Source organism: the organism of the source record quoted next, unplaced genomic scaffold (genome assembly GCF_019419815.1).
Source record: "Pyrus x bretschneideri cultivar Hongxiangsu unplaced genomic scaffold, Pyrus_bretschneideri_v1 Contig46, whole genome shotgun sequence".
In the NCBI taxonomy this organism is placed as follows: domain Eukaryota; kingdom Viridiplantae; phylum Streptophyta; class Magnoliopsida; order Rosales; family Rosaceae; genus Pyrus; species Pyrus x bretschneideri.
The window spans coordinates 2,426,674-2,442,038 of NW_025999783.1; the positions used below are offsets into that span (position 1 = coordinate 2,426,674).

Genomic DNA, 15,365 nt, shown 5'->3' on the forward strand with positions numbered 1-15,365 from the left:
TCTCAAGCCTGAAGTTTCGAGTGCTTATCATTTTGGCCTGAAGATCAAAATTAAAAATTTGTAAGAACCATAAGTTCTAACACTAAATTCCTCCGGAATACATATTATTGCATGTTCTTACACATCTCATTTTTCTTTCAGAACAGAAAATGATGAACTTGACAAAGCTTGATTTTGTTGTCTTGGATATTATTGGGAAGTACTACCTTACATGGGTAGTGGATACTAAGATCCATCTGGAGGCAGGGAATCTTGGAGAAACCATCAAGGAGGAAAACAATGCATCTTCTCAAGATCGGGCAAATGTTATGATCTTTATCTGTCGCCACCTTGATGAAGGAGAAGAACGAGTACCTAATAGTTGAAGATCAATTAGCCCTCTGGAAGGCATTGAGAAATAGATACAATCACCAGAAAACCGTGATTCTTCCAAGGGCTAGTTATGAGTGCACACACCTAAGGATCCAGAATTTCAAGTCGGTTGCAAAGTACAACTCTACAATATTTAGAATTAGCTCTCAAATGAAGTTTTTTGGGGAGACCATTATTGAGGAAGATATGCTGGAAAAGACTTTCAGCACATTTCATGCCTCCAACGTGCTCTTGCAGCAGCAGTATAGAAAACGAGGCTTTACTGAGTACAACCAGTTGATATCGGTGCTCCTTGTGGTTGAACAAAACAATGAGCTTCTGATGAAAAGTCATCAGTCCCGACTTATTAGATCGGCACCATTCCCAGAAATGAATGTTGTTTCCCTCGAAGTGAACACCACATCTTCTCGTGGCAATAATTACAAATAAGGATGTGGCCATAAACGAACAAGAAATGCAAGAATTATGGTGTCCAGTTTTACAACCAGGTTCTAAGGTATAATTCAAATCCGAGCTTCAAAAATGTAAATCGCCACAAAGGTAAAGCCCATATGAACAAGACTCCTAGAAACCCTGAAGGAGCTTGCCATATGTGCGGTGGCAATGTGCACTGGGCGCATACCTGTCATACCCTAAAACACCTGGTAGACCTGAATCAAGGCTCCCTCAAGGAGAAGGTTGTCGAAACCAATTTCCTTGACCAGGCTAAACCGATGGATATACTTGATCCAGTGTTCGATTTATCAGGGCAATTGAACACAATCCACCTAGATGCCTCATACTTCATTGTACAAAGAGGGAATGAAGTGTATTGGTCCAATTGAATCATTTTTGTTTGATGTACTCTTATTATCTGAACTTGTGGTTTAAAGCTCACATTTCAATTCAATAAAAGTGGCATTTCAATTTCCTTTTATTATGAATAAACCGTTTTTAACTGTGATTCCCTTACTCATAGAGCATGGATAAAAACTATGATTATTCTCAAAACAAGAGCAATGGTGAAGATATTTGTTTTGCTAACAGCGCAACCACACATACAATACTTCGAGATCAAAAATATTTCTCAAGCTTGATGCTCACAAAAGTAAAGATAACAGCAATATCAGGCCAGTCAGACGTAATTGAAGGCTTAGGAAAAGCCTAGATCATGTTTCCAAATGGAACAATATTGTCTATACAAAATGCGTTGTACGCTACTTGATCTACTCGAAATTTGTTGAGTTTTAAAGACCTACGTTTAAATGGATACCACATTGAAACAAAAAAGTGCAGAAAATGTGGAATATTTATGCATTACCTCCAATGATACCCAGAAGCGTACATTGGAGAAGTTGCATGGTTTATCGAGTGGATTGTATTATACATACATAAAGACAATTGAAGCATATACTGTCATGAACCAGAAGTTCATTGATCCAAAAACTTACATGCTTTGGCATGACCGTCTAGGTCATCCAGGATCCACCATGATGCGTAGAATCATTACCAACTCTAATGGACATCCATTATTGAGCAGACACATTGTTATCTCTAATGAAAACCTTTGCAAGACTTGTTCTCAAGGGAAGTTGGTAATTAGACAATCACAACTAAAGATGGATGTTGAATCCTCATCACTTTTGCAAAGAATTCAAGGGAATATTTGTGGGCCTATTCAACCACCGTGTGGATCATTTCGATATTTTATGGTTTTGGTTGATGCATCTACCCGATGGTCACATGTTTGCCTTTTGTCTACTCAAAATGTAGCTTTTGTGAGACTTCTTGCTCAGATAATTAAGTTGCACACACAGTTCCTAGATTACCCCATTAAGTCAATTAGACTTGATAACCCTGGTAAATTTACGTCTCAAACCTTTGATGATTACTGCATGACACTAGGCATTGATGTTGAACACTTTGTTCCTTATGTCCATACTCAAAATGGTCTAGCATAAGCATTTATCAAGCGGCTTCAATTAATAGCTTGCACTCTGTTCATGAAAACAAAATTACCAGTCTCTGCATAGGGACATGCCATCTTGCATGATGCATCATTGGTTCGATTGAGACCTATAACCAATTACCAATACTCCTCAATATAACTCATGTTTGAGCATCAACCAAACATTTCACATTTACTAGTTTTTGGTTGCGTTGTTTATGTGCCTATTGCACTGCCACAACGCACTAAAATGAGACCTTGGCGCATACTGGAATTTATGTGGTTTTGATTCACCATCTAGCATTAGATATTTGGAACCTTTGACATGTGATATGTTTACCGCTCGTTTTGCAGATTGTCACTTTGATGAGATAGTCTTCCCGCTGTTAGAAGGAGAAAATATCATTCCAGAAGAACGGTAAGAGTTAACATGGATTGTACCCACCTTATCTCATTTTGATCCAGGAAACACTCAATCTGAAAATGAAGTGAAAAGGAGCGTTCACCTTCAAAGTATTGCTAATCAAATGCTAGATGCATTTAATGATGCTAGGAAAGTGACAAAATCACATATACTAGCTGCAAATTCGTCTGTAAGAATTAATGTTCCTATTGGACAAAATAAAGTGGCAGCAAATGATTCATCTAGTGCACGCCTGAAGCGTGGTAGACCCTCAGGTTCAAAATATTTAGCCCCTTGAAAGAGAAAGATGAGGGCACAATTGAATACAAATGAAATCATTCAGGAAAAGACAATGAATGACAAATCCACAATTCATGATTCTGTACTTTCAGAAAAGGAAAATGTCCTTGATGAAACACATGTCCCTGAAGAGACAGAAGTACATGGAAGCAAAGAAATCTCCATAAATTATGCATGTACTAACGAATTGTTAGATCAAAATGAAATAATCATCAACGACATATTCGTATTCGTAGTAGCCATTGAAATCATATTAAGCGATGATATTGAGCCCGTTGTTGATGAATGCAAACAACGATAAGATTGGCCTAAGTGGAAAGATGCAATTCAGGCAGAATTAAATTCCTTGGAAAGGTGAAGTGTTTTTGGACCGGTAGTCTAAACCTCGCTTGGTTAAACACGTCTCCAAAGTTTTTCAGTGCACATGAGCTTCAGAAGGCTAAAGTTGTTGAAGTCAGACAAATTTGTTCCAATGAAAATTTGGCAGACCTGTTCACCAAAGCTCCACCAAAGTGCACGTTTCAGAAGATAGAGCAGGGTATTGGATTATGTTGGCTTCCCAATCAGTTAAATTTGAAGAATGTAGAATTAGGGGGAGATACATATCAAGGGGAGCATCCATGATACATGCCTGTTGTACTTTTTTTCCTTCGACTATGGTTTTTCCACTGGGTTTTTCCTATCAAAGTTTTAATGAGGCAACATAAGCATGCTTAACACTATATCAAATCCAGGTAAAGTTGTACTTTTTTTCCTTTGCTATGGTTTTTTCCCACTGGGTTTTTCCAAGCAAAAATTTTTCATGTAATTTTCTATTCATTTTGATCATGTGGACCACATATGACAAATGTATGGGCACAAAAAGAATGAAAATTTTTAAAAAGTCTAATGCTAGGGGAAAAATTGGCTATTTATAAAATTTTGGGGGGGAGGGGGTAGGGGTAATTAGCCAAATTTAAAGTTTAGGGAGGGGGGAATTGGCTAATTATAAAAGTTCAGAAGGGTAATTAGCTAAAATTAAAGTTCAGGAATGAAACTAGCAGCTCTAAACAAATTCGGAGGGGGCAAACCAACAAATACCTCTTTGTTTTATTTTGTTTTCTAAAGATTAATGGAGAGAGTAGAAAAGCATAAGGAATTTGAATTCTCTTCCCTTTCATGCCCTCCTTTCTTTTCCAGTCATTCATTTCATTGCCAAACTAATTCAATGCTCAAGACATGTCAACAAAAGCACTTTTCTTCATATATAAATTTCATTTAAATTTTTTTAACCAAAATTTCATCTTCAAACTCCAAAAGGAAAAGGGAATACATTTATTTAAAGAGTAATACTAGAGAGACCATATTTTTGTACTATATTTGTATATCACATGATGTGGCAAATGATGCACATAATCAACATAAAACGAGATCAATTCATTAATTGATATGACATATGCACATCTCTTGAACTCTACAAAAATGTACTAATTTTTTTAAATTCATTCTTGAAGCGAATCTCAAAGATAAAATGAATTACAGGACTCTGTATTAAAGTACTGATCAAATAAATATTATTGTAGATATATGCCCTTATCTATCTTTCTATCTGCCACATTTGAATTCACAACAACAACAACCAAAGTGTCCTTCGATGCTGGAAAGTTGATCTTTGGTCGGTCGACGAGTTGGCACGCTTTGCGTTCAATCGAAGAATGTTGTTAGCTCATTAGCTCTTCGATCTGCGCAAATTTTTTACGGTCAACACATGGTAATAGAGAGTTGGATTCAGAGAGACCTTACCTTAAATGTTACTAGCTTATATGTAGGATTATCAACTGGACAGCCGAGAGGATGGCGCTAATTCTCAAACTCATTAGTGTGGAAGGAAGACATGTGGGTTGGTTATGCTTGAGATGGATTGCTCATAACCAAGCTGTGATTTCAGTTTCATCATAATTGCCCCTTAATTTGTGTACAAAATCTAAAATGTGTGACTCTAAAAAGGAAGGGACGTGAACGTTTGTCATAGTAACAAAACACTCATTTCAGGAAAGCACTTTCATGGAAAGTACTATCTGGTTCATACAAAAACAGAATCTTTTATTTCCATTTTGCTAAGATAATCATATTAATTCTTATCTTTTTAAGAAATATTTCGAGAAATACTTTTCATGAAGTGCTTTTATTTATTTTAATTTTTTTGGCCAAACATAATAAAAAACGCTTATAACTTCTAGAAGCAGGCCCACACAAGTTCTAAGAAGAATGATAATGTGAATTTCATAACATCCTGATATTGAGAAAAACAATTTGATCTTGTTTTGTTTACTTCTCTAACGTAAGGATTGTTCTTTTCGCTTAATTAAGGCCTAGTTTAACTTTTGTTGTCAACAAACTCTCTTGGTACGTGATTTGTAAAAATAAAAAAAATAGGCTAAGACCTCCTTTGTAAGTCCTCAAAGCGGCTTGTGGTACTCCTTAACCCCTGGAGTTGGGTAGCATCCCCTCCCCTAAACTTTTCATTCCCAAATACTTTGCATAGTTTTCCCAATTAAAATAGGATTGTGCTATCCGCACACTTTTTTTGACTTTTCACACATTCCTCTCAATTTCCGTCCGTCGAATCAAATAAATTGAAGAAGATCAATAGAAAAAAATTGATAAGGGTGTATGGGAGGTAAAAGGGGTTTGTAAATAGCACACTCTTAACATAAACTAAGAGTAAATAGAAAATGAGTCAATTACACTATACAGCTTTCTAGTTTAGTGTTAGTAACATTTTGGTCCATGTCGTAGAAATGACACCTTATTATATTCCTCTAATATTGGTCTCTCTATTAATTCAAGGGTGGTGTTATCCACACACACCTTCTACCTTTTACACACTTTTTGTTAATTTATGTCGTTTTATTTTCTTTAATTCATTTGACCTGATGATTGAAAATTGAGAGGTATGTGTGAAAATAAAAAAGAATGTGTAGATAACACCATCCTTAATCTGACATTCAAGTTAATTTATATTTTTGATGTGTCACTTAGTCGACTCATGTTATGCTTGCATGAAGTCAAACAGATTACAATATAGATAGAAAATAGAAGGAAAAAAAATCCCTCAACCGCCAAATTTGGCCATTGGCCTGGAGGTAGTGTTTCTTTTCTGGTTGTGATCACTTTTTGGTTGTGGCTAGAAGAGTCCTTGTGGTTGTGATCATTCTCTCACTCTATCGCAAAGGACCTTTGTGGCAGCTATGGATTAAGGATCAAATCCAAATCTTTGAACAACGGCAATTGATGAGAGTTAAGGTTGGTTTTGTATTCTTTTATTTTGTGCACATGACAGACTATGAGGACGAAGGTCGATGTTTGTTGAAGGTGAGTCATATCAATGCTTCTTTGTTGACGATTGCAAGATCATTAGAGGCTGATATGGTCTTTTCCTCATGATGATGTTACAGTGGTTCTAAGACTTGCAAAGTTGTAATATTTCTTGTTTGTTAAATATGTGTCTCTATGGTAGTTGGTGAATTGTACTGTATCATGATGAGTTTGTAATTGTTAATTTGTGTGGTGTTTCTTTTGCCATGGGTGACTTTTTAGTTACGTTCATCATGTATGTCCTATGTGGTTCTTGATTTTTTTTTAATAAATTCTTGTTACCTTTGTAAGAAAAGCAATATATATTACAATGCATTAAGAAATGCTATATAGAAAATTGATAATATTTTTTAATGTAATTCGTCTCTTAAAAAAGTTAATTAAAATTTGACACTCGTCAGGCTTGAAGTAATTTTCGGGATGAGCAATGAGGTTCTAATTTCCTCAAATTGCACAATAAAATTTGAAATTTTATCAGTTTACACCCTTTGTGCTCGTTACCATTTAAAAAATAACACTAAAACTCATAGATATGAAATGGAGTTGGACATAAAATTTAGGCATATTTGTCGATTTGCCCACTAAACTTGTATGAAGCTGCCAATTTCTACTATGAACTTTAATTGTAGCCGATTACTCCCTTGAACTTTTTTAATTAGTCAATTTCTCTGTTGAACTTTAATTTGGGCTGATTACTCCTTGATTTATAAATAGTCAATTTCCTCCTTAGCGTTTTAAAACTTTTCATCCAATTTTTCATCCATCTTGATCACAGAAGCAATACATGACAACTGTATGAGGGTAAAAATGATGAAAAATTGGATGGATGAAAAATTAAATGATAGTTTTTAAAATTTAATGTCAGGGGGTAATAGACTAAAATTAAAGTTTAAGGAAGACATTCGCTAATTAAAAATGTTCAAATGGGTAATTGGCTAAAATTAAAATTCAAAGAGAAATTTGACAACTGCATGAAAGTTAAGGAATAAATCAATAAATACCTCTAAAATTTATTACCCCATTGGTCCCAACACCACCAATTCCCTTGCGTTGTAGAAAGGAAGGCGCCTACAGCATAAAAACGCCTTTTTCCCAGCATAAAAACAAAACCAGCCAAACAACCGCTCTTCGATTCTTAGTTTCCGCCACTTCTCTCTTTCTCTATTACATTTCATTGAAACAAAAAGCACACACACCTCTCTCTCTCTCTCTCTCTCTCTCTGCCTCAGTTCCCCATCTCTTCAAAGTTTCAAATGGTATGTGAACCTCTCTCTCTCTCTCTCTCTCTCTCTCTCTCTCTCTCTCTCTCTCTCTCAATGGTTTTATGTGTTTTTGAATGATTGCTTGATTGGTTTTGGATTATTTCATCTGTTCTGTGTACCCAACTCGGAAAAATCAAAGATCAACTCAAACCCGGCAATGGTTTTGCTGGGTTTGTATTGTTCTCTACTTGTCAAAATATGAGCTGTTTACCGGCCGTTGAAACGGCGGTTTTAAGAACGACAAAAGCTGTTTTGATTTTAATACTTGCTGGCTTGCAATTGCAGCATGCCAGCAGCAGGTTCTGTTCACATATAATATTATATCAATATACCCTCTCGTTTTCTATTGGACTCTCAGACTCAGAGCCTTTTACCTTATATGTTTATTAAGTATAACACACACATATATGTATATATTGTTTTGTGTGCCAAGGAAATGAAAATGGCTTTGAATTGTGAATCTCGTGGCATCTTTTTCCTTCGTATTTTTTTAGTGTTTTATGATGCCACTTCTTTTACGTTAAGATAGCTTGTGTGGCTTGTAAATGACCGTCTAGTACTACGGTTTTGTGATATTTTTTTTATTTGATTCAGCGATAATTCAGTTTTCATCTTTCGTATTTGTTTTGTCATCAATTGAAAGTTTCAATTCATTTCTTGTTTTCTATTTCGGGCATTTTTTTTTTCGTGCTTTTTTAAGTACAGCCGGCTTTCTATAAAAGTTCCGGTAAAATTGTAGTACAAAATAACGTTCTTTTCTTTTCTTTAAAAAGAAGATGAAAAAACTTATTTGCTAAGAAACTTTAAGGTAGTAGTTGTATGCGTAGGGACATTGTAAAACCTTTTTTCTTTTTAGTTTTCCTTTTGAATTATGCGCAATGGCATCGTCATAATTTTCAAATAATGAGTCATAATATCAATAAAAAAAAAAAAAACTTCATTGGCCATTTGTCGAGCACCTACGAAGCACCTGTCAACATATGTCGAAAGTTTATATTAACATATGTCGACAACTACTATTATTCGTAGAGGCTTGTCTACGGCTGATGCATGATAGTGTAGAGTAATGTTGAAGATTTCCTAGGCTTTTCAACTAAAATATTTCATTGAGCACATGATCGCACACAAGAAGAGAGAAAAACCAAAGTATTTCATCGAGCACATGATCGCACAATAGAGTCGCACACAAGAAGTAGGAGGAGGAGGTTGTAATTTAGTTTGCCTTAGCTGTTTATAAGGGTCAAATACAATACACAAAAAAATATACATGGTGTTTTCACAATTGTTGGGGTCAAGGACAACTAATGACCCTACACAGGCTCCGCCACTGATTATACGTGACGTTAAATCTCCGATTTAGTAACCAAAATAACATATTTGTATTGGTCGCTGAACCGTGAATTAAACTCTTCTTGTTTGTGGGCGAATCTTTCCAGATCTTTTAGTTAATTTTTCAAATGGTTAGTAATTAGTGACTGGAGACAATGTAAATGTGTCAATTTATGGGCCAGATAGCGTACTCCACTATGTGCTTTTCCAAATAGCCGCTTGTAGTTTGGCTTGGAATCAATTGTATGCATCCAAAAATAGTTTCCTTAAAATGTTGGAATTGCGCGTTTTCAACTTTGAAATCGGCTTCTTGATTTGGTGTGATGGGTGTGCAGGTCAAGGAGGAGGAGGAGAATTCCAGAGTTATTTTCTTGACAAAGCCATTGTCATTAGAAGGGGACTCCGATGTTGATTACAGAGCTCCTAATCTACTTAAACGTGTTCTGAGTCTGTTTAAAAACGTACGGCCAGGATCTGATCTCACACGCTTCCAGGCAAGTCCTCTTCTTTTTGTGGAAAACGTCATACTTTCCACTTGTGTTTCTTTAACGTGGACGTTAGAAATAAACTTAAAAAACCAGCTAAAAATACCAACATTTGGATTGACGTACACCAATTCTCTTTTTCTTAACTAATTACAGTAAATTTGGACAAAAGAAGGACCTTTATTGGTAACTGATATTTTTTTTACCTCCCTTGCAATTTCAGCTGTCACCGCTGTTTAACATTCCCAAGTCACACCTCCAGTGTTTTGGTGAATCAGTGTACTGCGTTGGTAATGATTTGTTAGGAAGGTGCAACAGAGCGGAGACCCCTCATGACAGGTTCACAGCTGTTGTATCATGGAGCATTTCTACCTTGCGTCCTATGATCTTCGGAATTGTTCCTTACAACCCCATTCTTGGAGAAACCCATCATGTTACAAGGGGGAACCTCAATGTTCTACTTGAGCAGGTACTTGTATTTATTATTCTGCCGAGCTTTGCTCCAATTGATGCTGCCATGATGCCCCAGGTTGAACTAAATGTCACTAACTACCTTGCGAGTGGCGAGTTTGCGGATCTATATGCATGTATTGACTCTAACGTTATTGCTTTTTTTTGGTTGCATGCTTGCAGGTATCACATCATCCACCAGTTACCGCTCTTCGTGCAACTGATGAAAAAGAAAACCTTGAAATGATCTGGTGTCAACATCCTACTCCCAAATTCTATGGTACTCTCTTCTTCGTAAAAATCATACTGATCATTAATCTAAAAGAAGCAATCCTAATCGGGTTTCAAGTTTCAAGTGTCATGTGAGAATATACATATTACCGACTATTTGTAACATATAATACAGTTAAGTTGCTGCTGCTGATCTTATATCTTCCTTTTCCCTTCTTATACTCCTTGAAAATGAGCTTCTCTTGAGTTGAATGCACATTTTATCAAAAACCGTTTAATAGTATTCATCTTGTCAAGAACTGTGGACTCATACAATAATAACGAAGATTTCAGTCTCGTCTGAACTTTGCTGCTGTTTATGTTAATTGACTTTTAAGCATTTTTTCAAATATTCTGTTGTGTTTAAATGTCATATTAATCCTTATCGAGAACCATGATGCAGGTACTTCAGTGGAAACGGAGGTGCATGGAAAACGTCAGTTGAAGCTCTTGAATCATGGAGAAACTTATGAAATGAACTCACCAAGACTCTTGATAAAGTTCCTCCCATTACCTTGGGTTGATTGGGTTGGTGAAAACAGAATCCGGTGTCATGAGACGGGCCTTGAAGCTGAGTTATATTATGGAAGCAATTCATGGATTAGGGGAAATCCTAGAACAATTAAGGGAAGGATCTTTGACTCAACAACATTCGAGCTTCTTTATGAGATACATGGTCAGTGGGATAGGTAATTCAAGGCTTCCTTCTTCTTTCCAAGTGCCGCTATGTAATCTGCATACAGATCGAAAACAGTGGTTTGATTGCATATATATACAAAAATCAATGAATAAATAAAATTAACCAACACAGACTACTTTGAAGTTACACCTTGAAAGTTTACGTAACAATCTGTATCTGTCTAGCTGTAATTCTGGATATTTGATTTCAATGCAGAATTGTCAAAATGAAGGACGTTAGTAGCGGGAAAGAAACCGTTATATACAATGCAAAAGAAGCCATTTCGGGACTGAAAGCTCCGATTGTTACCGATTTGAAGGTAACTAATTTCTGCCTCTCTATTTCTCAACTCTTTAGCTTGGATTGCATTAAGTCAATGTGCCCTACAAAATATGCAGAATGATTGCTCTTCATCCGTTCAAAGTCTTTGCCTTTTTATGTGAGAAATTTGTTTTTGTTTCTTTGAATCTTTTTATCTTCGAAGTCTTTGGCTTACCACATATGAGGTTGTGGAGAGTTGTCCTACATCGGAATATTACGGAAAGCATAGACTTATAGGTTTCGTTTGTTAGACATTGACTTGGATATGAAGATACTCCCCTAAGGGGGTTGGACTTTAGAGATCATCAATTTCTTCCTCCAAAATGCCTCCAATATTGTTAATAATCCCGATCAAGCCAATCCTCATTATCAAACAAGGCCATAAAGAGTTGAGCTACTTCCTCTATCGCCACTTAGTTTCGAGATAAATCCCCAACTTCCTCAATGTTATCATTGCAGGTTCGCCCAAATGTGAAAACCCAACAGCCACACGTGTTCCACATCACCTGATATATGTTGTCCATATGTTTGCCTTCAAATGTGGTCACGCCCGAGATGAAGTGTGAGGATTGAAAAATTCTCCCACGTCAGACAATTGAGTAATAGTGTAATATATCCATTAGTGAGTTATCAACAATGATTTATTGAAATTTTGGATTACTTATTAAATTTGGAACAATCAGGGGGTTTGGCCGAGTGAATCAGCTGTGATCTGGGGAGTGCTGAGCCAAGCAATTCTTGGGAAGGACTGGAACAAAGCAAGAGAGGCAAAGAAAGCAGTGGAAGAAAAACAGAGGGAGCTGCTGAGAGAGAGGGAAGCAAAAGGTGAAACTTGGGTTCCCAACCATTTTAGAGTCACTCATAGCAAAGAAGGTGGTGGGTGGGACTGCGCACCCATCCAGCAATGGGTGCCACCAGCTCCTATTTCTGTACCCTTGTAACTATTTTCCATCATCATAAAACTTGAAACTTGGCATCTTCTAATTTGTGTGAATTGGGAGATCATGATGTTGTTCCATCTAAGATTTCTCGTTTCGAAGTGTTTATCAAGTGATTGAAAACGTTTTTGGTAAACGTGTTATTGGGTTCTAAAAGCACTTGAAGTGCATTTTTGAAGAATAACCAGTTATTTGCTTCTTGCATGCACTTCAATTGTTTTTTCAAAATACACTTGCATTTTTACTAATTAAAGATTGATTTCAAAAACATTTGTACAAGAAAATGTTTTTAATTATTTTAAAAGCATTTCCAAATACATTTGAATAGGTGTTATAATTTGTGTAAATTGATAAAATGGTAGTCCTTTAGAAGGGTCACACTCAAGTCGCTAATGGTTACAAACTTACCATATGAATTAAATGGCAGTGGGGCTAATGGATACGTTCATTGGATGTCTCCTGCATGTTCTGTTTTGATTCAGAAACATGACAAGAAAAATCATGTCCGTCCACCGGATGGACTGGGACCACCACCGGATCCCAGCCTGAGGAGTCAGCTGACCAGAAGATCCCAGTCTTTCATTTTCATCTTGCTTTGTTTTGCGTGAGAATTTTTCAACACTTAAATTTATTCCTGACCACATGATCAAAAATGAAAGGATGGGATCTTTTGATTAGAGACTTGGTCTATGGAAAAGCTAGCTTTAAAGTACACCTCAATAATTGACAAAGATCAAATTATTTCTCCCTTCTAAACCTATTATTTTATAGGAGTTTTTCATAACGAATAATTCATCTTCTACTTTCGAATAGAACAAAATTTTTATTTCTTTCTTCACCATACTTTGAAAAATAGTGAGTTATCTAATTGAATTCAGTCAAAAGCACCAAGTAGCTTTGGAATTTAAACAAATAAATATAGATAATATGCTACTAGAATTATAAGATGAGTACTCAAAAGATCAAAATCTTAGTCAATTGTCAATTGTCTAAGTACACAATTTTGTTACTTGGAGTGTCTTTAGGCTGTTTTTGGCATTTATAAGATCAAACGAGCTTGCATTTAACATACTTTGAAGCTTAAGCAAATAAACCCATATTATGCACTACTATAAATATAAGAAGAAAAAAAACCAAAGAAAACTTGCAAAGGAAAAGGCTCAGATGCTAGATTAGCATCAGAAGAAGTATGAATATTTCAAATAGTGTTTTCAACATATCCTTTTTTACTCTTGAGCAAGAAGAAAACCAACAAAAAAAAAAATAATAATTACTACAACAACCAGAAATTCCTGCTTTCAAATGCCGTGTACATATTTGAATTTTCAATTTTCGGTTTTAAAAACAATTAAAAACTCAAAAACGTAACGGTTATCAAACGACTCCTAAAATCAACAAGGTTTTTCACTTCATCGTTCCACAAGAAATTTCTCATTACATCCATGGCCACCAATATTTTTTCTTTTTTTTTTTTTAATTACTAAAACATATATACTAGTGTAACTGATAAAATTGCAAAACCAAAACCTAATTCACAACCACCTCCACTTGCCTCTCCTGCAAATCAGACTCAGTCATCTTGTTCAACGATCTCTCCGTTATCGTATCCAACAGCGGCTTCCACGAACGACGCGACGATCTCTGAGAGCCATAATCCACCATCATACTCAAATTCTCCTGCTCCACAAACCTTCCCGGACTCCTCCCTGGACTCCTCCCCGGACTCCTCCCCGGCGACGACGAAGAGCTCCACATAGGGCTTGGGCAAAACTGGCCGCTCATGCTTGAAGAATAGGCCGCAGGAGACTGCGGGGCAGACGAAGACTGCTTCCTGCTGCTCTTTGCTGCTGCAGAAGTGAGCTTTCTGGCTATGGAAGCCAAGTCGAGAGGAGAAACATCACTCCGCAATGCAGAGTAGGGGAGGAGGAAGTAGACCTGCCCTGGTTGGAGGAGGGTGTCATGCTTCAATGGCTTCGACCCAGTTGAGAGGAGCTGAGATGGAGTGCATACAAAGTGCTTTGTGGGCTTCCCTGTCACTTGCCCTACCGAGATTGGGTGCTCAAAATCCTCCACATACCCATTCAGATGCACCACCTTCACATTCTGGAGTTCAACTTTTGGTCTGCAAGAAAAGCAACCACCCATCCTTTTTTTTTCTTTTTCTTTTTTTTGAGGTGTGTTTTGGATGCAGAGAAGAATGGAAGGGCACACCTTTTTTTTTGAGGTGTGTTTTGTATGCAGAGAAGAATGGAAGGGCACATCTTAAGGGAGATATATACATGTATATATATGATGTGTGTGTGTCTGTATATATATATGTATGTATTTGTATTTATATATGTAGATATGACGAATGAGAATTTAAACAAGGGAAGACTTTGTGTGGTTAGGCTTGTTACAAAGACTAGACCTGCTGAGAAAATATCATGCTTAGTCAATTGTCTTTATTAGTTTACTTTATCTTTCATCTTATTTATTGACGTGTTGATAGTTTTAGAACTTAAACTATATGATTGTATTCTTGAATTGATTTAATGGCTTTGGCTTTGGATTTTAAGTATATCATATTATAGCTATTTTATACCCAAATAAATTTAAAATGATAAACAATGAGATTTTTTTTTTTTTTATTTGAAACGCCATACAAAACCTATAAGTTAACATGTTCTTTTTACTAGACTCATTTCCATACGGCATGTTCTCAATTTGATTTTTAGAATGGTGGCTAAGGAGATGCTGAAAAACTTTTATAAGGTTTCTAGTTGTTAAATCTAAAAACGGAAAAACTTAACTCAAAGAGGTTTTAATTTTGACCCTTCAAAACCGAACCATGCTTAGAAAAACAAAATAAACTGTAATTTCATAATTACCTCTTTCTTCTTCGATCCACTACTTATCGGGTTCAAACTCGTTTAAGCCTTGATTTTGCTTCATAAATTTGCAAATTTTAACATTTGCGAGTCAAGACTCAAGAGTATATTTGGGTACAAGTGATTGACTAGAAGTCAAAGCAGTCAACTGAATGGAAAGCACTTTCGGCTTGGTCTTTGGAAAAAGTTTTTGGTTTGGTCCTTGGATAAAAATGGGTTGAACCGATAGATTTTGTATTGGTACTTATGTATTTTTATAAAAAGTGAGTATAAAAAAAATTGAATTTAAAAAAATATTTGGTAAATACTTAAAAATAACTTATTTTCATAATATTAAATGAAAAAAAGTTAAAAATATAAAGTAATAAAAATGAATTTATTTTCACATTACAGCAAAAATAA

The 15,365-nt window shown here is 36.0% G+C and overlaps 2 protein-coding genes across 2 annotated transcripts; one reads left to right on the forward strand and one right to left on the reverse strand.

The window, feature by feature from the left end:
• The first annotated feature begins 7,528 nt into the window (after positions 1-7,528).
• Positions 7,529-12,201, forward strand: LOC125469817 (oxysterol-binding protein-related protein 4B-like). The gene is made up of 7 exons (XM_048567744.1): positions 7,529-7,615; positions 9,286-9,444; positions 9,659-9,904; positions 10,069-10,165; positions 10,559-10,844; positions 11,051-11,153; positions 11,839-12,201. The coding sequence occupies exons 1-7, from the start codon at positions 7,613-7,615 to the stop codon at positions 12,094-12,096; spliced, it is 1,152 nt and encodes a 383-aa protein (XP_048423701.1). The 5' UTR covers positions 7,529-7,612; the 3' UTR covers positions 12,097-12,201.
• Positions 12,202-13,620: 1,419 nt separating this feature from the next.
• On the reverse strand, positions 13,621-14,238 carry LOC125469838. The gene has a single exon (XM_048567790.1). The coding sequence runs from the start codon at positions 14,236-14,238 to the stop codon at positions 13,621-13,623; it is 618 nt and encodes a 205-aa protein (XP_048423747.1).
• Positions 14,239-15,365: the final 1,127 nt, after the last annotated feature.